Source organism: Lactuca sativa, chromosome 7 (genome assembly GCF_002870075.4).
Source record: "Lactuca sativa cultivar Salinas chromosome 7, Lsat_Salinas_v11, whole genome shotgun sequence".
Lineage (NCBI taxonomy): Eukaryota > Viridiplantae > Streptophyta > Magnoliopsida > Asterales > Asteraceae > Lactuca > Lactuca sativa.
Genome location: NC_056629.2, coordinates 20059537 through 20082953, shown reverse-complemented (window position 1 = coordinate 20082953; position 23417 = coordinate 20059537). Strand labels below are relative to the sequence as shown.

The 23417-nt window shown below is 37.8% G+C and overlaps 1 protein-coding gene across 3 annotated transcripts; it reads right to left on the bottom strand.

The window, feature by feature from the left end:
- Positions 1-3169: 3169 nt before the first annotated feature.
- LOC122195017 (uncharacterized) lies at positions 3170-4059 on the bottom strand. 3 transcript variants are annotated; one of them, XR_006184940.2, is made up of 2 exons: positions 3617-4059; positions 3170-3488 (listed from the first exon to the last, which is right to left on the bottom strand). XR_006184940.2 is itself a non-coding variant. In XM_042896483.2 (2 exons), the coding sequence occupies exons 1-2, from the start codon at positions 3850-3852 to the stop codon at positions 3307-3309; spliced, it is 342 nt and encodes a 113-aa protein (XP_042752417.1). In that variant the 5' UTR covers positions 3853-4059; the 3' UTR covers positions 3170-3306. The 3 variants fall into 3 exon arrangements, 2 of the variants coding, with proteins under 2 accessions (XP_042752417.1, XP_042752416.1); XM_042896483.2 differs by having other exon boundaries at positions 3170-3412; XM_042896482.2 differs by having other exon boundaries at positions 3170-3459; positions 3617-4048.
- Positions 4060-23417: the final 19358 nt, after the last annotated feature.

The following is a 23417-nucleotide window of genomic DNA, read 5'->3' as shown; positions in this document are numbered from 1 at the left end:
TTCTAGAATATAAGATTGAAGAAATATTATACACAATATGATTTTATGTAATTTTAAATAAAATATGTAAAATTTAAATTGTGAATATTTATGTAAATATATTTGAAAGAAACACTACCATATAGATCTGAAAAATATATATGTAAGTTTTAAGTTGAGAATAGGGTTGTGAATATAAAATTTTTGTGTATTAAATTGTGAATTTGTAATATTAAGCTGTGAATTTTGTATACTGAATTATGAAATGGCTATATTAAGATGTAAATATTTTTTATGAATTTTGTGTTAAAATATGAATGATTTATGCATAAATTTTGTGAATATATGTATTTTTTGTGTTGTATAAATATATACGAATGTATTTGTTTTATAACTATTTTGCATTAAACTCTAAATAAGTGAATTAATTAGTTTATTAAATTGTGAATATAGTATTTAAGTTGTTAATCAATGATTTTATATACAGATCTGATTCGGAAGGAATGATGGTTGCGACGGTGACACATTTGGTTAATGTTAGCGTGTGGTAACAATTGTTGATGGTGGTGGTAGAGTTTGGGTTTGATTTATATAAATATGTGAGTTAGTGTATAATAAATAGTATTATGTTATGTTGTGAATTTTATGTAATAAACTAAAAAATAAATTATACTAAGTTGTATATTTTATATAAATTTTGTGCTAAAATATGAATGAGTGTATGTATGAGAACATTAAATAGTGCATCAGTGAATTAATATGTTTATTAAACTGTGAATATCATATTTTAAACTATGAATATGTCTTATACATGATATACTTTTATTTTAAAATCAAATTTTCTATTAAAATTTTGTATATTTGGCTGCAAAAATAAAATGCTATCTATTAAAAAATATTTCTAAAGAAATGAAAAGTATAATATTTGTTCTATTAAATTCTAAATATGACCAGAATTTGATTTTAGCCCGGCGGCGGTCCGACAGCGGTTCGGCGACGGTCTAATGGTGGTCCCACGGCTGTCCAACAAGTGACAACTAGTTGTAAAATAGAGAATGAAAAGGTTTGTTTATTAATTAAAGTTTCATTTTAAAAATTTAAATTTGTTAATCTATTATTTTAAATAAATTATCAATTAAGAGATATTTTTATTAGTTATGTAAAATTATATTCGTTGATTCAAATAAATATGTGAAATTAATTTTCAATTTATATTAGACGATTTTTATTTGTGAATTAATGTAACCAATAATATAAAATTTAAAATGGAAAATAAAAAATAAATAGATTGACAACTAACATCATTTTAATTAGGAGGTCTAATAAATTTAAAATGGAGAATTAATTGATTCACAAGTGACATCACATTAATTAGGATGTCTAATATAATGACACATGGCAAAACAACTACTCTTTTATTAGTATAGATTAATGTCTATGAATATGTCTTATACATGATATACTTTTATTTTAAAATCAAAATTTCTATTAAAATTTTGTATATTTGGCTGCAAAAATAAAATGGTATCTATTAAAAAATATTTATAAAGAAATGAAAAGTATAATATTTGTTCTATTAAATTCTAAATATGACCAGAATTTGATTTTAGCCTAGCGGCGGTCCGACAGCGGTTGGGTGACGGTCTAATGGTGGTCCCACGGCTGTCCAACAAGTGACAACTAGTTGTAAAATAGAGAATGAAAAAGTTTGTTTATTATAGAACTAGTTTATAACCCGTGGGAACCACGGTTACAAAGTTAATTAAAATTTCATTTTAAAAATTTTAAATTGATAATCTATTATTTTAAATAAATTATCAATTAAGAGATATTTTTATTAGTTATGTAAAATTATATTCGTTGATTCAAATAAATATGTGAAATTAATTTTCAATTTATATTAGACAATTTTTATTTGTGAATTAATGTAAACAATAATATAAAATTTAAAATGGAAAATAAAAAATAAATAGATTGACAAGTAACATCATATTAATTAGGAAGTCTAATAAATTTAAAATGGAGAATTAATTGATTGACAAGTGGCATCACATTAATTAGGATGTCTAATATAATGACACTTGGCAAAACAACTACTCTTTTATTAGTATAGATTAATGTCTGATTTGTCTAAAATGTCATTAATAAAAACATTTTAAAAAATGGTTCTTAGAGTTTTTAACCTTTTTAGGTTCTCATTTGAACCTCTCTCTCTCTCTCTCTCTCTCTCTATATATATATATATATATATATATATATATATATATATATATATATATATATATATATATATATATATATATATATATATATATATATATATATATCGGATCGTCCCTGTGGTTTGATTTTGTTGCATTTTTTGTCCCTTACATACATAAAGTTAGGGACCAAACATGTAATTTTTACCAAACCATAGGGACGAAAAACGCAACAAAATCAAACCACAGGGACGATCCAAGTGCAAAAAAAAAGTTAGGGACCAAACGTGCAATTTTGACCAAACCACAAGGACGATTTCAGTAATTATATATATATATATATATATATATATATATATATATATATATATATATATATATATATATTATTGTTGTGGATTGAAAACCAAATATGCTCACTAGACTCTGAATCTTGACACACTCAATTTGTTTGTATCAAAGATCCCGATACGAAGGCACAAGGATAATGAATTTAAAACAGAGATTTAAAGGATTTTTAGGTCATTAGTAGAATAAACTACTGTAAGGTCTGTAATAATTAGTTGATGATTATGCTTCATCTATGAGTTATGACATCCAAAATTTTAAATATTAATCAAAAACATTTCTTTTGAATTGCTTTGATATATATATTAAAAAAAAATTGGACCATGAAATTAGAGATGTCTCAGGTCGAAACAAAGAGCAAGTGTTTGAATTATTGTGTTAACCAAATGATTAATCCCTTTGTATTTTGGTAAAAGCAAGTATCCGACTCACAAACATCATTAAATGGATCTCTTTACTTTCTTATCTTTCCTTAATACTTACCCCTTTAACTTTTAAGGTTTACCTTAGTCTGACGCTTCATTTTACTCAATTTGTCCTTTACCCCCCAAATTCCATAATCTTTAGCTTTTTAGTTACGGGTATATATAATGATTAGGGTTAGTGTGTTATTGGATATATAATAATCATCTGTATCCAGCTTCAATATTCAATCATTTTAATATTTTTTCTTAACAATCATCATTCTTACGAATATTCAGATTACAGAAAACTTTATAGTGACTGGTATGGGTACCTAAACCCACTCAAACACTCTAAATCTTCTTCTGTTCGTGTTTCATTCCCTGTGAAAACAACAAACCCAAACACCTCCATATTCTTTTCTTTCTGCATCGATTCCAGCCAAGAACACAAGATCACTCGTGTTCTTGATTTCGTGTAGACTGCAAACAAGAAGAACAACACATTTTTTTTTTGCTTCATTTTCTCCCTGTCAATTTGAAGCAACAAAACACCCACCTAAATATATTGATTAAACCCATAGATTTTTGTCAAAAATCAAAGCCAAACACACACCAAAACCCCATTGATTTCAATAAAAAATAAATAAATAAATAAATAAATAAATAAATAAAGGAGAAGAAGACCTGTGATTATCAAGCAAACCCAACACCGAATACCTGCCCTTCTTCCCGTCGACCTCCACTGCCAAACACACCACCGATCGCAAACATCCCCGAAGCCTCCCATTTTTCTGCCTTCGTTTCCCCTGCACAACCGGCCAAAGACTGGGAACCTCCTTTGCCCTCGCTTCCCTTTCTCTTATGTTCCTATCGAACAAAGACCTCCGAGGGTCTCGACTCGTCGCTGCTGCTGCTCGCATCACTCCAGTTACCGGTTCCCTTTTCCCCTTCGCACCCCACAACCGGACGAAAAGAGGGAAGCCTCGCTGCCTCCCCCTTTCCTCCCCTTCGGCCTCGTCAAACCCCGGAGACGATCTCTCCTCGCTAATCTATCGGTGAAACCCAATGTCACCGGCGAGCCCTCATGAATCCTTTCAGTTGCCATCACTCATCTGCTTCGTTCATACTTTTCACTTGCCCGATCAACGAATGGAATCGTGGAACACAAGCCCTAAATTCGTTTAAAGTTTGAACCATTAAACAAAAATGGTCCCTCCATGAAAATCCTTTTCATAAAAGCCAAAATTGTAACACTCGTGTTTCTAGTCTAGACATTTATATTGAGGTGATAGTCTAGGTTAACTCATTTTGAAGAAATTAAAAAGGAATTATGTGAATTCTATGTGTTTTATGCTTAATTATTAGGGCTTAATTAATTAAGAATAAAAATAAGCGTCAAAATTAAAGTGTGAGATAAGCCCGATATCTTTACATAAAGTTGTAGTGGTCGAAACAAGGATTTCGGGGATATAAAGAATACCAAAATCCGAGTTATAACGAAGAAGTTATGACATGTCGAAGTTTCGCGACAAAACCGACACGGTGCCGAATGTCGTAAAAAGTGAGTTTTTGATAAACTACTTTTTAGCCTTAGTAATCTAAACGAAAGTCGTAGTATTCGTCAAGCCGAGAAGTTCGATATAAATAACGCCCAAATTTGACTTCGTATGAGGAAGTTATGATTTTTCGAAGTTTAAGCTTAGCAGTAGACAGCTAAAAACTCGAATTTTAGATCGAACGATTTTTAGCCGACACAACCAAAATGAGAATTGAAGGTCTCGTCATTAGTAGCACAACGGTAAAAAGTCTGACGAAAACGGACGTCGGATGAAGAAGTAATTTTTAACGGATTTCTTGTCCCGGTCTGTTAAAAATAATAATAAAAAAATTAAATTCAAAATTAGCCGACGAAGTCCAAACGGAAGTTGTAGAGCGTAATTTTAGCTACGCGTGCATATAAAGAACGTCAAACATGGAGCTCGTATGCCAAAGTTATGGATTTTAGAAGTTTTGGCGCGAAAATCGAGAAAATTCGAATAGTCACGTTTTGCCACGTCACCTTCGCTGAAAGAGTGCCACGCGTCCTGCTGAGTCACCTAGCTGCTGAGTCATGCGAAGCCACGTGTCGGATTCTGATTTGACCGAAAGGAGGTCCAATCCGAGGCTCGCATATGGACCGAACCTCGCACCGCCTAGCTCCGAGCCTCGCACATGGGTCACGACTCCGCGGTCCAATCAGCAAGTGCCACCGAGGCCCTCGCACGTGCTGACCACCTGCGCACCGGAACCGACTTCGGACACATGCTTGAGACCAATCACAAGAAGCTAGCAGCCCCTTCACACATGCTACCCTCGTGCGAGCCACCCCCTGCGAGACCTCTCAGCTGTTGGATCAGGACTTCGGACCCTATAAATAGAAGGGTACCTGCGAAGCCTCTCGGGTACTTTTGAGATTTTACCATTTTTCACCCCTTTCTTCATATTTTCTTCATCTTAGAATCCCCCAAAGCCCCGGTATCGATTGTAAACCCCAGAATACTCCACTAAGTGCCCGTGAAGCCTGGAAAATTTATCTTTTCGGTTTCGAAGCCCGACCTTTGTAGAGCCCGGTTTCTTAATAAAACTCCCGGTTTTGTTAGAAACGATCGTTTTAGGAAACGAATTGCTGCCCGATTATCACCAAATCAAGTGAGTGTATAGTCACTTTCATTTTACACATAGATATGAAGTATTTACCTTCTAATACATGTTATGTGTAAATATATTAATTGTTTATTTGAGGTAACTGTTGAGTTGATGTTTTATACAAGTTTTAAACTGTATATGTAATTTTATCTACAAATATGTTGGGTAGAACATGGGTGGATAGTGATGTGTGATAAAATAAAATTGATGAGAGGCCTCGATGTGTTTTGATATCCAGTCATCTAGCGGAGTTTGGAGGACGACCACGGACTTTCTAGACAGTCCAGTGGGAAACATTAGCGGGTCCGCAACCTGTAGGTGTTAATGAACTAAGAGTGTTCATTCGCTGCACTCCATCCCCCTCATGGTTGCCTTTAGGACATGTATGGCTGAGGAAACCCTTTAGCAGTAGTGTCCATCCCGATGATATTCTTTAGGCTAGGTCCTTTGTGATAAGTATTTAGGGACGTAAAGTGAGGATAACGATAACGGGTAATTAGGGTTATTGTTGATTAATGAACTTAGTAAGTTTATTATTATTGTGGGTTGAAAACCCTATATGCTCACCAGACTCCCAAGCCTGAACCACTTAGCTTTTTATGTTACAGGTAATGGACCCCGAGCATAGTCGGAGGACGACGAGAGATTTTTGGATTATAGGCCAGTAGTTGTAAATAACTGTTGAAAGGCGTATAATGTCTTGTTTATACTTTTGATCTGTATCGGAACATGACATCCCGAGGTTTTGATATATATATATATATATATATATATATATATATATATATATATATATATATATATATATACCTTCTTAATGAAGGGTTTTGATAAACTTTTATCATATGTTGTTTGGGGACCAATTCCGCAACATCTTTTAAAAAAGATTTTTCTGATTTTATTTTAAAAAACATAAATTAAATCGGTCTTTTCTGGTAGAGAAATTAGGGGATGTCACAAAAATCCCTTTTAAATTCTTTCAAAAATGACAAAATGAACCCTTATTTGACAAAGCATTAAGAAATCAGTCCCAAACCCGAAACTTTGATATATATATATATATATATATATATATATATATATATATATATATATATATATATATATATATATATACATACATACAACTACAGACATAAATATAGTTATACTTAGGACATAGAAGAATATCGAGATAAGGAAGTTCTAGGGGTATGGAGTGAGTTGCTTATACGAAATGCAGAGTATTTATAGGCTTACAAGGGGGTGTGCATCGTGCATGCATAAGGTGCATTGAGTATGTGTGTGTGGCTGGCTCCACCTTTCTTCTGCCACGTGTCACTCTCAAAGTCGTCCAACTAATACCTTCTAGAAACAAGCCACATGTCACGAAATCGTGGTGCAACGTGTCACGTCCACAACGTGCCACATTACCTTGACCCTTGGAGGAGTGTGTGACATTCCCAAATTCACGACCAGAAAAGACCGATTTGTTTATGTCTTATTTAAAAATCAGGGTATATTTTTAACGAAATATATTGTGAAATTTGTTTCAAAAAAAATATGATAAAGAATTTATCAAAACATTCCTGAAGAAATGTATTATATTAAAAACCTCAGGATGTCATTGTTAATACAGATCAAAAGCATAAGATAAACAACATAGGCCTTATAATATTTATTTATTTTAGTGGCCTATAATCCATTGATCTATCATCAGATCATCACTCTTGTGCTCTCTTGTCACTACCTGTATATGAGAAAATTTAGTGGGTCAGGCTTGGGAGCCTGGTGAGCACAAAGGGTTTTCAACCCACATTAATTAAGTTTATTAATTTCATCAAATGAAACAACCTGATTACCCCTTCCCGTTATCCTCACTTTCTGTCCCTAGAGCATCTAAAGTAAGGGACCTACCCTAAGGATTTTCATTGGGATGGACACTGTTGCTAAGGGGGTTCCTCAACCATATATGTCCATAAGGAAACCATGAGGGGGACGGAGTACACCGGTGAACACATCGTTCACAAACACCTACAGGTTAAGAGCCTGACAGCGTTCCACAAGACTATTTAGAAAAGTCTGTGGTCGTCATCTACACTCCGCTAGATGACTGGATCATCGTCAACATTGAGGCCTCTCATCATTTTATTTCATCACACCCCAACTATTTCATCTACCCATGTTTTACCCCAACATATTTAAAATAGATATAGAGTTTAAATCATTAAAAACATGTATAAAAAGCTCATCCAACATAGATATCAGGTAAACAGATAATATGCACACATAGCAGGTAATTTATATAAAATACTTCATATCTATGTGTAAGATGAAAGTAACTATGCACTCAAATTAGTAGTGTGAGTTGATAGAATCTACCTAGAAACGGTCGGCGGTTCGTGATCGTCGGGCTCGGAACGTGGAAACGGCCTTCGGAAAACCAAAGAGAACAAAAATAGAAGGTGTAATGAAATAATGGGTCTCGATTCTTATTTATAGGCTGATTTTGGCTCTCTCACGTTGTGAGAATCAATGCTCACGTCGTGAGCCATGGATATATCATCTAATAGACTTAACATATGTTTTTATAGCTCTGAAATGTGTCGGGACGACTTCTCACGTCATAAGAATGATATGGTCACGTCGTGAGCTTCCACGAGTCATCCAGTAGCCTTCCCTGGTGTTTTCTAGGCTCGATTTGTGTCCGTTTGACTCCTCACGTCGTGAGAATTAATGGTCACGTCATGAGTCCACTTAGATTAGGGTTTCTGACAAGTGTCATGCTCTCAGACAACTACATCTTTGGAAGGCCATAACTTTTGCATATGAGTTCCGTTTTTGACGTTCTTTATATCCACGCGAAGGTGGAGACGTACTATACAACTTTCATTTATAAACCTAAGGATAAAAGGTAATCTATCATAAACTCACTTTTTACGATTCCCAGTGTCGTGCCAGTTTTGTCGTGAAACTTCAACAGGTCATAACTTCTTCGTTATAACTTGGATTTCAACGTTCTTTATATCTCCTGAATCCTTGTCCCGGCCACTAAAACTTTCTTCATAGATATTGGGTCGATCTATAATTTTAATTTTGACGCTTATTTTTATTGTATCTTATTATATCTCATAAATAAATATAATGCACATAAAATCACATAATATTCAAATAATTTATCTTTGTTACTTTAAAGTAGGTTATAACTGTTGACCCTAACTATTATATCATTTTAATAATGTCTATCCTAGAAACACGGGCGTTACAGAGTGGGTGACCGATTTTCCACGTGGCTCCCTCAGGTGGTGCGACGTCATCACCGCGTGCCGAGTGTCACGTGCATGCAAATTTCTGGATCTTTGAAAAGGCGTAACTTCTTCATATGAACTTTATTTTCGACGTTCTTTATATCACCAGAAAAGCTCTCATTGAGATCTACAAATTTCCTTTAGATCCTAACAACTAATTCCCAATCTATCAAAATTTTATATTTTTGATAGGCTTAGATAGTTAGAGATCGCTGCAGAAGACATAACTCTTACATACGGACTCCGTCCTCAATGTTCTTTATATCGACAGAATCCTATGGACAAGATATTCAATTCTAGTTTAGATTATTTTTCCTAGTAATCTACTGTTATGTTAAGTGTCGCACACTCCTATACCCGGTTCCATAGAAACTTCAAAAAATCATAACTTCCTCTTAAGAAGTCATTTGAATGTTCTGTATATCCACAGAAATCATATTGATGTTTCATACATGTCTATGATGATTATTTTGGCTTAAGATTAATATAGTTTTATTTCATATTTATAATATTTACAATCTATGACTATGGTAAAATGGGGTGTTACAACTCTCCCCCACTTACAAAGATTTCGTCCCTGAAATCTAACTAAATAACTCTGGGTGGTTGCTCCTCATCGCTTCTTCTGGCTCTTAACTCCATTCCATTCCCTTTCGGTGTTGCTAATGAACCTTCACTAGGTTTATTACCTTGTTGCATAAGGTCTTTGTTTTCTTAACCAAAACTACGAATGTTTTTTCCATATAGGTTAAACGCTCGTCTACATGAATATCTTCTAAAGGTAGGATTGTGGATTCATCAATAACGCACTTCCTTAATTGGGAGACGTGGAAGATGTTATGAATCTGATTGAGCTCTTCCGGTACATCAAAATGATAGGCAATCATGCCTACTCGAGCATTGAATCGAAAAGGTTCGATATACCTAAGGACTAATTTTCCACAGTCTTTTGGAAACTGATGACACCCTTCCATGGTGAAACCTTAAGTAGCACTAGATCTCCAACCAGGAATTCAAGATCCGTCCTACATCAATTTGCATAACTCTTATGCCAACTTTGGGCAATATGTAGTCTCTCGCACACTTGTTGAATAAGCATGGTGGTCTTGATCACAACTTCAGTGCTCCCCATGACCCGTTGACCAACTTATCCATACCATATAGGAGTCTAACACTTTCTGCTATAAAGCATCTCAAAGGGAGGTCTACCAATACTGGAATGGTAGATGTTGTTTTATGATAATCATGCTAATGGTAGATAAGTATCCTAGCTCCCAATGAAATCAAACACACATGCCCTTAACACGTCTTCAAGAGTTTGAATAGTCCTTTTGCTCTACCCATCGGTATGGGGTGATAAGTCGTGCTGATATGCACTCAGCTGCATGACGACAACTCCGAAACCCATAATTTATGCATCATAGTAAACTACCATGTTATCAACACCTTCTGGGAAGGCTAACACTAGAGCTTCGCATAAATTTTTCCTCACCATCTCAAATGCTAACTATTGTTCAGGTCCCAACGAAAAGCGACTTCTTTCTTCGTCAAACAGGTGATGGGTACTGCAATCTTGAGAAATCTTGAGTGAATCTTCTATAATATCTGGCTAATCCCATAAAGCTTTGAATTTATGAGGGAGTAGTCGAACCGGCCATTGCATTACTACCTCTATCTTGGCTGGGTCTACAAGAATACCATCCTAGTTGACAAGATGCCCAAGGAACTGGACCTCTCGCGACCAAAACTGTCACTTGGAGAACTTTTCATTCAACATCTACTTTCTTAGGACCTCGAGTACCTCACTCATGTGCTCTTTATGTTGTTCTTAGGTATTTGAAAATACCAAGATATAGTTGATAAACACGATTACCGATCAATCAAGCATAGGTCTGCATACTCGGTTCATTAAGTCCATAAATTTGGCGGGTGCATTCTTGAGCCTGAAAGGCAGCACTACGAACTCATAATGACCATACCCAGTTCTGAATGCACTCTTTGGTATATCTTCTTCTCTTAGACGCATCCGGTAGTATCCTGATCGTAGATCAATTTCAGAAAACCACGACACTCCTTGGAGCTAATTGAAAAGGTCGTCTATCGTAGGTAAGGGATAATGGTTCTTCACCTTAATTTTTTCAATCTCGCTATAGTTTATGCACAACCTATGCGATCTATCCATTTTCTTAACAAAAAAAATTAGTGCTACCCATAGAGAACTACTTGGCCAAATGAACACCTTGTCCATCTCTGGGGGTACAAGATGATAAGTTGCATTGGCTAAAGGTGTCGTACCAGGAATTTAGTCAATCCTAAATTCTACTTGATATTCCGAAGGCGCACCAGATGTAACATATGTGCCCTGCTATGTACCTTGAGGCCCTTTTATTTTAGAGTTCATGCATTTTTGGTCCATGAGGTAGTACGTGGGGCGTACCACTTGGTACGCTTAGTGTACTGGGTGCAAAGCCAGTACACGGGGCGTACCACTTGGTATGATTAGCGTACTAAGCTGATGGCGAGTCAAGACCCAGGTCATGTACGTTGGGCGTACGTGGAATTTAATGAAACACTAATTAAGGGTCATGCACCCTATATAAGCTACCTTATTCCTTGGGGCTGGCCTCATTACCAGCCTCTAAAGCCTCCAAAACCCTAATTCGTGTTGTAGCCTCCATTGCTAAGCATTTGAGCCTTTGAAGAGAGTGTGGTGGTTATTTTGTGCATTTTGAAAGAGTTAGAAGATCTTGAAGTTGCTAAGCTTGGGGAGGAAGTCTTGGATCCAGAACCACTACCCATTTTTCAAGGATTTTGAGGTATCAATTTCTTATCTTGATTGCTAGTTGCTTAGATCTATTTCTGGTCAAATTGTTATACTTTTATCCATGGTTTGGGTGGATATTGTTATTAGGAAGTCCCAAGGACTTATTGTTTCAGATCTAGGTTTGTCGTGGACTCCTTTACCATAAAGGTGCCAACTTTACAAAGTTAAAGGTCTCATGCAAGCATTAAGTTAATTATTAAGCCCTTAATTAGCTTAAGAGCTTCCTTTAGCCTTGCATGGATGTAAATTTAGCAACTTTATGTGATAATATAGCTCAAGAAGGTCAGATCTACATTCTAGAGTGGAGTCTTAATGATTTAAGAGCTTAATTTTATGGGGGTGGTTATCTGGAAGAGTATGCTGGGCGTACAAGCCTGTACGTATAACATACAAGCCTTCGAGCCACTACGCTTAGCGTACAAGCTGAGTACACCCTGTGTACTCAGTTAGGTTGCATTTTTCATGTTGGTCTTAAGGTTCGGGCCATGGTTTGGGCTTAGAAGGTCAGAGTTTAGTTGGGCCTTCTGATTTTCAGGAGTTTTGGGCCATATTAGTGGGCCTTGGGCTAAGGTCCATAAGAAGGAAATTGGGCCCAATTAGAAATTGGGCCATAATTGGGCCTTGATGGATTAATTGATTTTGGGCCTATTAGATTGTGCATTTGGGCTTTAGTCTTGTACCAAGTTAGGTTAAGGGTAAAATGGTATTTTTACCCCAAGTAGGGATTAAAGGCTATGATTTAGATCCCAAATGTTAATTGGTTTTACATGGAAATTGATAGATTGGGGAGATGTAGGACCAGCAACGACAGATTATTCGTTTCATTCAACATTTTGAGGTGAGTCTTCTCAGTAGGTTTAAGGGGTCTAAGGCACCAATGCCAACCCTTGATCTGTTATGTCAATATACTTGTTGTATGTGTGATACTTGTATGTGTTGGATTAGTGTCTAAGGTTGTAACTATATTTGGTAAGTACTTGACCCGATTGTGCATGGTCATTTTGGGTTGCCTTCACCATAGCAACTTGACAAGGTGATTTATATAGAGAGAAGTGATATTATTATTAATATATTATAAGAATAATGTGTTAAAGGAATAATAATATTATTTCATTAATATAAGTCATAAATTAATTAGGAATTAATTTGGTGACTTAAAGAGATTAATTGAAGAAAGGGGGTATAAACTGTCAAATGTGTGATAGTTGTATTTTGAGCTAAGAATCCTTATGGATATGGGGTGGATGATTTAAGGGATGTGGATCACCTAGAAATCGTCCAAGGCCTTATCTAGAAGGGATATTGGATTGCTTTGAGGCTAAGTTATCCAATTAGGGTTTTAGGGTGAAACCCTAGGAGCTCACAGTATAAATAGACCCTTAGGGTTGTGGAAATCGGCCAACCTTGTTATTGGAGTAACCCTAGAGCCGATTTCCCTCTTCCTTACCTCTCTCAAATCATCTTCTTGCTAGTTGGTGTTTGTAAGCCATTAGAGGAGTGACAATTGTGACTCTAAGCTCCAAGAAGAAGAAGGTTTTTCAAGCAAGTAACTCAAGGTATTATTCTAGATCTGTTTTAATATGTTTTGATTGTTAGTTTACATTAGATCTAGCCATGAAAGTCTTGCATATATTGCATGTTCAATTAGAGAAACCTAGATCCAAGCTATAGGGTTGTATGTGCACATAGGAAAGATCTTATGTCTAAAACCCATCAGTGGTATCAGAGCCATGATTGGTTTCAATTGAATGTGATGCTTAACTGTTTTGCTTGCTGAAAATTCTTTTTCTTCACCTCTGTCCGACCCAACTCGGGAGATCAGTGTCTGGACTCGGCGAGTCCAAAGCTTGACTCGGCGAGTTCCAGCGTCAGACAGAGGATAATTCGGGATTTTATTGTTGTTTTGTCTTGGATTGATACCTAAATTGTTTTATTATGTAAAAATCTGAATTTTAACCTAATTTAATGATTATCCTTGACATAACAATAGATAATTTCAAATCTTTTGAATATTAATTATTTATATGATAAATATGGACTATTTAAGATTATTTGGTAATTATCTAATGACTAAAATTGAATTAGGTCAAATATAGATAATTATGAAATTAATTGTTTAATTTGAATTATTTGTTATTTGATCCCTATTGTTTTGAAAAGTTCAATATTTATCCCGAAGTTTTGAAATTTGAAATTGGTGATTATTAGTTTAATTTAGAAGAATTTAAATTTCAACCCCTAGAATTTTACAAGTTTAAAATTCAACCCTATACTATTATATTATTAAAAGCTTAATAAATATATAAGTAAAATTAAAATTCTAGTCTTACCGTTAGTAGGCCTCATTCACAAAGCCGGTCTATAAGGTGGGTATAAGGTTGCTGCCTAGAAAATGGCGCTTAATGGGTGTACACTCACACCCACCGCTTGCTTGACTGGTGGAGGGTCGTTAGCCGAACGGGCAAGATAGGGCAACTCTCTCTCCTCATTAATAAGTATAATGAATCTATAAAGTAACTAAGCTATTTTATAAAATTCCCAATCTTAGCTACTTTAGGAAAAGTGAATTGATGAATCCCTAAAATTGCACTTTGAACCCTTGCTAAGAAGCTAGTTGATCGTATGTGGTTTACCGGCACACTAATTGGTTCTAAGCAAAGGTGACAAAGGGTGATTCATTGTTTATCATGGTTCGATGGAGCGTGTGTGGTTTACCGGCACATCGAATGGGTGATTGTAACAATGAAGGCACCGTGTAGATTTGCATGGTTATTCACACCCGCTTTGTGATCCTCGGTATCCCAGTCACAAACTAGAGGGGCATATTGAGATTTAAACATGCCATTGAAAGGTTCAATGAATCTCAAAGAAAATCTAGGAATTCTCAATAAAAACTTAAGGTTATGTTTTCAAGGGGAAGAATTAGTGAATCGTCATTCACTTACCTCCAAATTATTTGCATGTTGGATTACGACATCCCTTTTCTAATATGTAAATAATGTTGTTGCGTCCTAGCCCTGATTTTTCATTTTGGGTGTTTAATTAGGGATCCAATTCTAATGAAACTTTGTCCTTTCTAATTATAGATGTCGAATGCAAACAACGTTGCTGCTAACTCATTCACGTTAATGAGTCTTTGACAAAAGGTGACCTTCGATGGTACGAACTTTAGCGAATGGAAAAGATACATTCGCACCATTGCACGCTACGAGGACAAAGAGTATGTCCTCGACGAAAAGCTCGAGAAGGTCAACCCAGAAATCGCTACTCCCAAAGAGATGGATGTCTTTGAGACACACGAACGTGATGCAACGAAAGTTCATTGCATCATGATAGCCACTATGAACCAAGAATTCCAAAAGTCCTATGAGGACATGTATCCCTATGAAATGCATCAAGACTTGATGGAGAGGTACCACCAAAGCGCGAGGCAAGAGCGCTACGAGATCATCACCAACATGATCACCACCAAGATGGGAAGCGGAGAATCGTTAATCGTGCACTTGCAAAAGATGCAAAGATATGTTGATCGTCTTCGCAAGTTAAATGTTAAATTTGGGGAGGATTTGGCCATCGACATTGTTCTTCACTCCTTGCCTTCATGCTACAACCAATTTAGGATGACCTACCACATGAACAAGGATGATGTCACCCTAAGCAAACTCCAAGGACTGCTGAGAGCAATCTAAAGGACAAGTCTGTTGCACCAACTCCCGCACCAACCGCTGCTCCTGTTTTGGCTATAGGGCAGAGAAGGGGCAAGAAGAGGAAAGCTCCGTCAAAGAGCCACTGCAAGGGAAAGTCCTAAGATGGTTCCTATTCTAGTAGGAACAAGGTTGATCCTGCTAAGCCCAACCCTAACCCGAAGGAGGCAGAGTGCCATCATTGCCACAAAATAGGGCATTGGAAGAGAAGCTGCCCGGAATATCTGCAAGCCACCAAGGATGGAAAGATCAAGCCATCTTTTGCAGGTATATACACAATTAAATCTAATAATTCATCTCATAATATTTCTTAGGTCCTTGATACAGGATGTGGTTACCACATTTGTTCTGATTTGTAGGGACTAAGAAGAGATAGAATGTGGAGCAAGGAAGAATAGATCTAATCATGGGAAACAGAAGATCGTCGCCTGTCACCAAGATTGGAGTGTATTCTTTAGTGCTTAGTAATGGATTAGGTTTAGATTTAAATAATTGTTGCTACTCGCCAGATTTGGCAAGAAACATCATTTCATTTCATGGTTTGTTTAGACAAGGATTTAGATACTCGTTTAATAATATGAATGGTTCTATTTATGCTTATCTAAATGGTGTTTTATACTTTGAAGCAATGCATTGTAATGGAATTTATGAAACTGTTATGGTTGTAGATTACCTAGGAAATGATGTGTTGTGTATGGATTCTTCCAATAGTATGGATAAAACATCTTTGTGGCATTGTCGTCTTGGACATGTCAACAAGAAACGCATAGCCCAAATCCAAAAGGATGGAGTGTTGGAGTCATTCGAACTTAGGGAAGATGACACATGCGAATCTTGTTTACTTGGAAAGATGACAAAGTCACCCTTCACTGGCACTTGTAAGAGGGGTGAGGGTTTATTGGATCTCATACATACCGATGTATGTGGGCCCTTTAGATCCACCACAAAGGATGGAAACCACTTCTACGTGACTTTCACCGATGATTATAGTAGATATGGGTATATTTACTTAATCAAGCACAAGTCTGAAACATTTGAAAAGTTCAAAGAGTTCAAGAATGAAGTGGAGAATCAATTGGGAAGGAATATCAAGATGCTTCGATCCAATCAAGGAGGAGAGTACCTAAGTCTTGAATTCCATGACTATCTCAAGGAATGTGGAATAGTTTCGCAATTGACGCCACCTAGGACACCGAAGTTAAATGGTGTGGCAGAAAGGCGCAATCGAACCTTGTTAGACATGGTTCGTTCTATGATGAGTCGTGCTTCACTACCTATCTCATTTTGGGGGTATGCCTTAGAGACTGCCACCCATATCCTTAACGGAGTCCCTACAAAGAAGGTTGCTAAAACACCTCACGAGATGTGGACAGGTAAAGCTCCCTCATTGGCACATATCAAGGTTTGGGGTTGTAAAGTTTTCGTAAGACGAGAAACTCATGACAAGCTCGAACCTCATAGTGAGCGATGTATTTTCATCGGCTACCTACAGAAATCCTTTGGATATCTCTTCTATAGACCGAGTGACAATATTGTCTTCATAACAAGAAGAGGGGTTTTCTGAGAACGAGAACTCATAAACCAAGGAGACAGTGGGAGGCAGATTGATCTTGAAGAGATTCAAGAGTCGAGTGATGAAGGAACCTCTACCGCAGGTGCTCAACCCAAGGCGGAAACTCCGGTTGAACCAATTGATGAGTCCTTACCTCTTAGACATTCCGAAAGAGTTAGAGATCAACCCCAGTTGTATGGTTTTCATATTACTTTCGAAAGGGACACATATATTAGTGATAGTACACTAATAAATATAGATGAACCTAATTGCTATAAGGAAGCCATGGCAGGCCCGGAGTCTGCAAAATGGAAAGAGACGATGGACAGCGAGATTCAATCCATGTATGACAACCAAGTTTGGAATTTGGTTGATAATGTGCCCGGACGTAAGACGGTTGGGTGCAAATGGGTCTTCAAGAAGAAGACCGACGTGGATGGGAATGTGCACACGTATAAGGAATGACTGGTGGCGAAGGGCTTTACTCAAACTCCCGGAGTTGACTATGATGAGACCTTCTCACCAGTTGCTAAGATAAAATCTATTAGGGTGATGCTAGCCATTGTCGCATTTCATGATTATGAGATATGGCAAATGGATGTCAAGACCGCCTTCCTTAATGGGAAGTTGGCCGAGAATGTTTACATGGCTCAGCCATAGGGTTTTATCGATCCGAAGCATCCAAATAGAGTGTGCAAGCTTGAGAAGTCCATTTATGGACTTAAGCAAGCATCTCGCAGATGGAATCTTTGCTTTGATGAGAAAGTCAAAGAGTTTGGATTTGTACAAAGCGAAGATGAATCATGTGTATATGTCAAAGCCAGTGGGAGCATAGTTAGCTTACTCGTTTTGTATGTCGATGACATACTGCTCATAGGAAACGACATCCCGACTCTGCAGGAGGTAAAGTCCTGGCTCGGGAAGTGCTTCGCTATGAAGGACCTCGGAGAGTCTTCCTATATTTTAGGAATAAGGATAGTGAGAGAAAAAAGTAAGAGAATAATAGGACTCGGTCAGAATACTTACTTAGATAAAGTACTAAAACGTTTTAGTATGGAGAACTCGAAGAAGGGAGAACTACCGATACAAAGTAATACAAAGTTGAGTAAGACTCAAAGTCCGAGTACCGAAGCCAAGATAGCTGAGATGAGCCGAGTACCTTACGCTTCCATAGTTGGCTCAATCATGTATGCTATGACTTGTACTCGTCCTGATGTGGCATTTGCTTTGAGCATGGTCAGTAGATATCAAGGGAATCCTGGAAGAGTGCATTAGATTGCGGTCAAGAACATCCTTAAGTACCTTCGGAGGACCAAAGAATGGTTTCTAGTCCTCGGAGGGAGTGACGACTTAAAGGTGCGAGGGTATAGTGACGCCAGTTTCCAGACCAACAGGGACAACTACCGTTCGCAGTTGGGATGGGTATTTACCCTTAATGGAGGAGTGGTAACTTGGAAAAGTTCCAAACAGGAAACTGTAGCTGATTCAACGTGCGAATCAGAGTACATTGCAGCGAGCGAAGCGTCAAAGGAGGCAATATGGTTGAAGAACTTCATTGGCGATCTTGGAGTTGTGCCTACTATAAAGGATCCCATGGAAATTTTCTGTGATAATGAAGGAGCGGTTGCCTTGACCAAGGAACCGAGGGATCATGGTAGATCTCGGCATATCGACAGAAAATATCACTTTATTAGACATCGAGTAGAAGAAGGACACCTCGTGGTTAAGAGGATATCATCGGAAGATAACCCAGCAGATCCGCTTACGAAGGGACTGAGCAGGGTTAAGCACTTGCAGCATGCTAGGAGTATTGGGCTGAAGGATGATATTAGTTTAGATTAGATTGTTTTAGAAACATGTAATAGGTAAATGTAATTGACATTTGATGATTAAATAAAAGAGTATTGTTTATAAGTAAAGTTACTATCTTATGTTAATTGTTTAGCTATTGTTTCACTTTGCATGTTTTGACTTCCAGAATAATTGAGTTTATTAAGAATAATCGAATTATTCAAACTGTCCACAATCGTTCATACGTTGGAAGTAGGTATGAATGAAGATTGTCATGAATTGGTGTGTAGATTGTCTAAATGGTATTAGACATAGCAAAGGTTTGCTGCAACGTTCATGAGTGCTTATGAACAAGTTTTGAGCATTGGAATAAACCCGTGCTTGCTGGAATCACTTTGGGGTGATCGCAAGAAGATAATATCATATGGTCTAAAAACCTAGATATATGGTTTATTATTTACTAATTGGTTGTGCATTGATAATGCGAAACCGCATCAGTAAATTGATGTCATAAAACGCATTTTTGTGATTAGTCGATATGTAAATGCATATAAGTCGAAGTTTATTTGTTACTTTTATCCAAAGAGGGTAAAAGTGATATCACGGCCACTCGATGATTTGATTTGACTTATGTGCCTGGCCCGGTAAGGACTGAATTGATGTGTTCAATTAAGTTCTATGTCAAATAAATCTGAGATCGAGAAAATAGTTGTTGGACAATAAGTATGACAATGTTTCATGAAATCTTCTGCACAATATCAAAATAGAGGACTGTACGATCCCTTATCTAAAGGACAGGTTACTGATAAGATCAGAGTTGACAGCGTCTTTGAGAGCTACGATTGCTAATCAGATTGTGTTTGCGTTTATAGTTACTAGACTTATCCAAGTGGGAGACTGTTGGATTAGTGTCTAAGGCTGTAACTATATTTGGTAAGTACTTGACCCGATTGTGCATGGTCCTTTTGGGTTGCCTTCACCATAGCAACTTGACAGGGTGATTTATATAGAGAGGAGATATTATTATTAATGTATTATAAGAATAATGTGTTAAAGGAATAATAATATTATTTGATTAATATAAGTCATAAATTAATTAGGAATTAATTTGGTGACTTAAAGAGATTAATTGAAGAAAGGGGCATAAACTGTCAAATGTGTGATAGTTGTATTTTGAGCTAAGAATCCTTATGGATATAGGGTGGACGATTTTAGGGATGTGGATCACCTAGAAATCGTCCAAGGCCTTATCTAGAAGGGATATTGGATTGCTTTGAGGCTAAGTTATCCAATTAGGGTTTTAGGGTGAAACCCTAGGAGCTCACAATATAAATAGACCCTTAGGGTTGTGGAAATCGGCCAACCTTGTTGTTGGAGTAACCCTAGAGCCGATTTCCCTCTTCCTTACCTCTCTCAAATCAAATTCTTGCTAGTTGGTGTTTGTAAGCCATTAGAGGAGTGACAATTGTGACTCTAAGCTCCAAGAAGAAGAAGGTTTTTCAAGCAAGTAACTCAAGGTATTATTCTAGATCTGTTTTCATATGTTTTGATTGTTAGTTTACATTAGATCTTACCATGAAAGTCTTGGATATATTGCATGTTCAATTAGAGAAACCTAGATCCAAGCTATAAGGTTGTATGTGCACATAGGAAAGATCTTATGTCTAAAACCCATCAGTATGGGCTTGTGTATGTATGCTTATTGGGTGGGGCCCGCTATGTGAGTGTGCGTGGGGCACGTATCTCATTTGGGCGGGGCCTGTTATGCGAGTGTGGGCGGGGCCTGCATCTCATTGTGAAGGGCCCTTTATAGGTTATGTATGGTATGTGGTATCTTAGGGAACTCACTAAGCTTTGTGCTTAGGGTTTTTAGTTTATGTTTCAGGTACTTCCAGTTCCAAGGGGAAGAGCTTGAGTTAACTGCATCGCACACACCATATGGATCCTATTTATGGGACACACTCTGATTTTTATGATGTTTAACATACTTACTTTATTAGGTTGTATGAACAGTGTTTTGGAATATTGTTTTTATATAAATCAAAAATGAAATTTTTGGGTCATATTTTTGGGATGTTTCAAGTTATAGTTTTCTAAGTGTGAGTTCTGGTTGGGCAAGGTGCAGCTTCTAGGGCACCTTGTCAACTATAAAGGTATTCTGGTCCATTCTGCTAAGGTTAAGGTCGTGATGTAGTGGGAGATTCCGAAGTTTCCATCTGAGATTCAGAGTTTTCTCGATTTAACGGGTTACTATCAGAGATTTATCCAGGATTTCTCCAAGATTTCGGTTCCATTGACCTGACTGACCAAGAAGTCACTCACTTTTCATTGGGGGCTAGAGCAGCAGGCAACCTTCAAGACTCTTAGACAGCGGAAGTGGGAGGCGTCGATTCTGACCTTGCCTGAGGGTGTTGACGATTTTGTGGTCTATTTTGATGCTTCAATCCCTAATTTGGGGGCAGTATTGATGTAAAGGGGTCATGTGATAGCTTATGCTTCGAGGCAGCTGAAGCCTCATGAGGCGAATTATCCGATGCATGATTTGGAGTTGGGGGCCATAGTGTTCGCCCTCAAGATTTGGCGACATTACCTCTATGGTGTCTGGTGTACCATTTACACGGATAACAAGAGCCTGAGGTACTTGACGGTTCAGCAAAATCTGAATATGAGACAGCATCGGTGATTAGATGTAGTGAAAGATTATGAATGTGAGATCCTATACAACCCAGGAAAGGCCAATATGGTCGCCGATGCTCTCAGCCGCAAGATGGTCACGGTCCCAATCAGAGATATATATTTGAGTATGACCATGGTTGCTCCATTGTTGGAGCGGAAACATGAGGCACAAGTTCAAGATATGAAGGAAGAGCACTAGAAACGCAAGTGTATTGTGGGACAGGTGGTTTCCTTCGATTCTGATAGTCGTGGGTTGTTCACTCTGCATCGGTGAGTTCAGGTTCTGTACGGGGGTGGCGTGTGTCTGATCCTGATGGAGGAGGCTCACAAGTCGAGGTTCTCCGTCTAATCTAGGGCGACAAAGATGTATAGAGATCTACATCTTGATTATTGGTAGCCCTGCATGAAGTGGGATGTGGCTTGGTACGTGGAGCGGTGCTTGAATTGAAGGAAAGTCAAGTCTGAGCATGAACGTCCTCACGTCAATATGCAACCGTTAGAGATTTCCGTGTGGAAATGGGGGATATTACAATGGATTTCATCACAAAGCTTCCCAGGACCGCGCGTGGAGTTGATTCAGTTTGGATAATCGAGGATCGTTTGACCACGAGCGCACATTTCATTCCAATCCAGGAGAGTATATCTATAGAGAAGTTGGCTAAGGTTTATATCCAGGAGGTAGTGGAACGTCATGGGGTGCCAGTATCAGTAGTTTCTGACAGGGATGTCAGGTTTACTTCCAGGTTTTAGAAGAGGTTTCATGACAAGTTGGGCAATCGTCTCCATTTTAGTACAACATTCCATCCGCAGACCATTGTAAGAGCGAGCATACCATTCAGACCCTTGAGGATATGTTTCGTACTTGTGTGCTGGACTTTGGTTGGAGTTGGGATACGTATCTTCCGTTACCAGAATTTTTGTAGTACAATAGTTATCACACTAGCATTGATTGACCTCCTTTTAAGATGCTCTATGGGAGGAAATGTAGGACCCCAATCTATTGGAGCGAGGTCGGTCAGCGGGTTATGGGGAGTAACAAGGTGGTGCTCAAGACCACTAAGCTGATTCAGTAGGTTCGGAGTAGGCTCCAGACGGCTCAGAGTCTGCAGAAGAGTTATGCTGATTGGCACTGGTCACACTTAGAGTTCCAGGTGGGAAATATGGTTTTCCTGAAGGTGTCACCTTGGAAAGATGTCATCCGGTTCAAGAAGCGGGGCAATCTAGGTCCCACGTTAATCGGTCCCTTTAGTGTTTTGGATAGGGTAGTTTGGGTTGCGTATCGTTTAGATATTCCAGCCGAGCTCAACCAGATTCATAGTACATTTCACATATGTCAGCTATAGAAGTGCCTGGTTGATGATTCTGTTGTGGTACTATGGGGCGATATTCAGGTGGATAACCGCATAAACTATATTAAGAGACTGGTGGTGATTTTGGATCGAAAGACGAAAACCTTGAGGAACAAGGTGGTGGAGTTGGTGAAGGTGCAATGGCAGCACTCGGGTTTAGAATGGACTTGGGAGCTCGAAGATGAGATGAGGGAGCATTACCCAGAGTTATATGGAGCAGCGGACTTCGAGGACGAAGTTTGATTCAAGTGGGGGAGAATTGTAACATTCGTACCCTGGTATGTACCTTGAGGCCCTTTTATTTTGGAATTCATGCATTTCACGTCTCTCAGCTGTGGAAGTGCCTGGTTGACGATTCCACTGTAATACCATTGAATGATATTCAGGTGGATGACTGCCAAAACTATATTGAGAGACCGGTGGCGATTCTAGATCGAAAGACAAAAACCTTGAGGAACAAGGTGTTGGAGTTGGTAAAGGTGCAATGGTTGCACCGTAAGGGTTCGGAATGGACTTGGGAGCCCGACAATGAGATAAGGCAGCATTACCTGGAGTTATTTGGAGCAACGGACTTCAAGCACGAAGTCAAATTCATGTGGGGGAGAATTGTAACATCT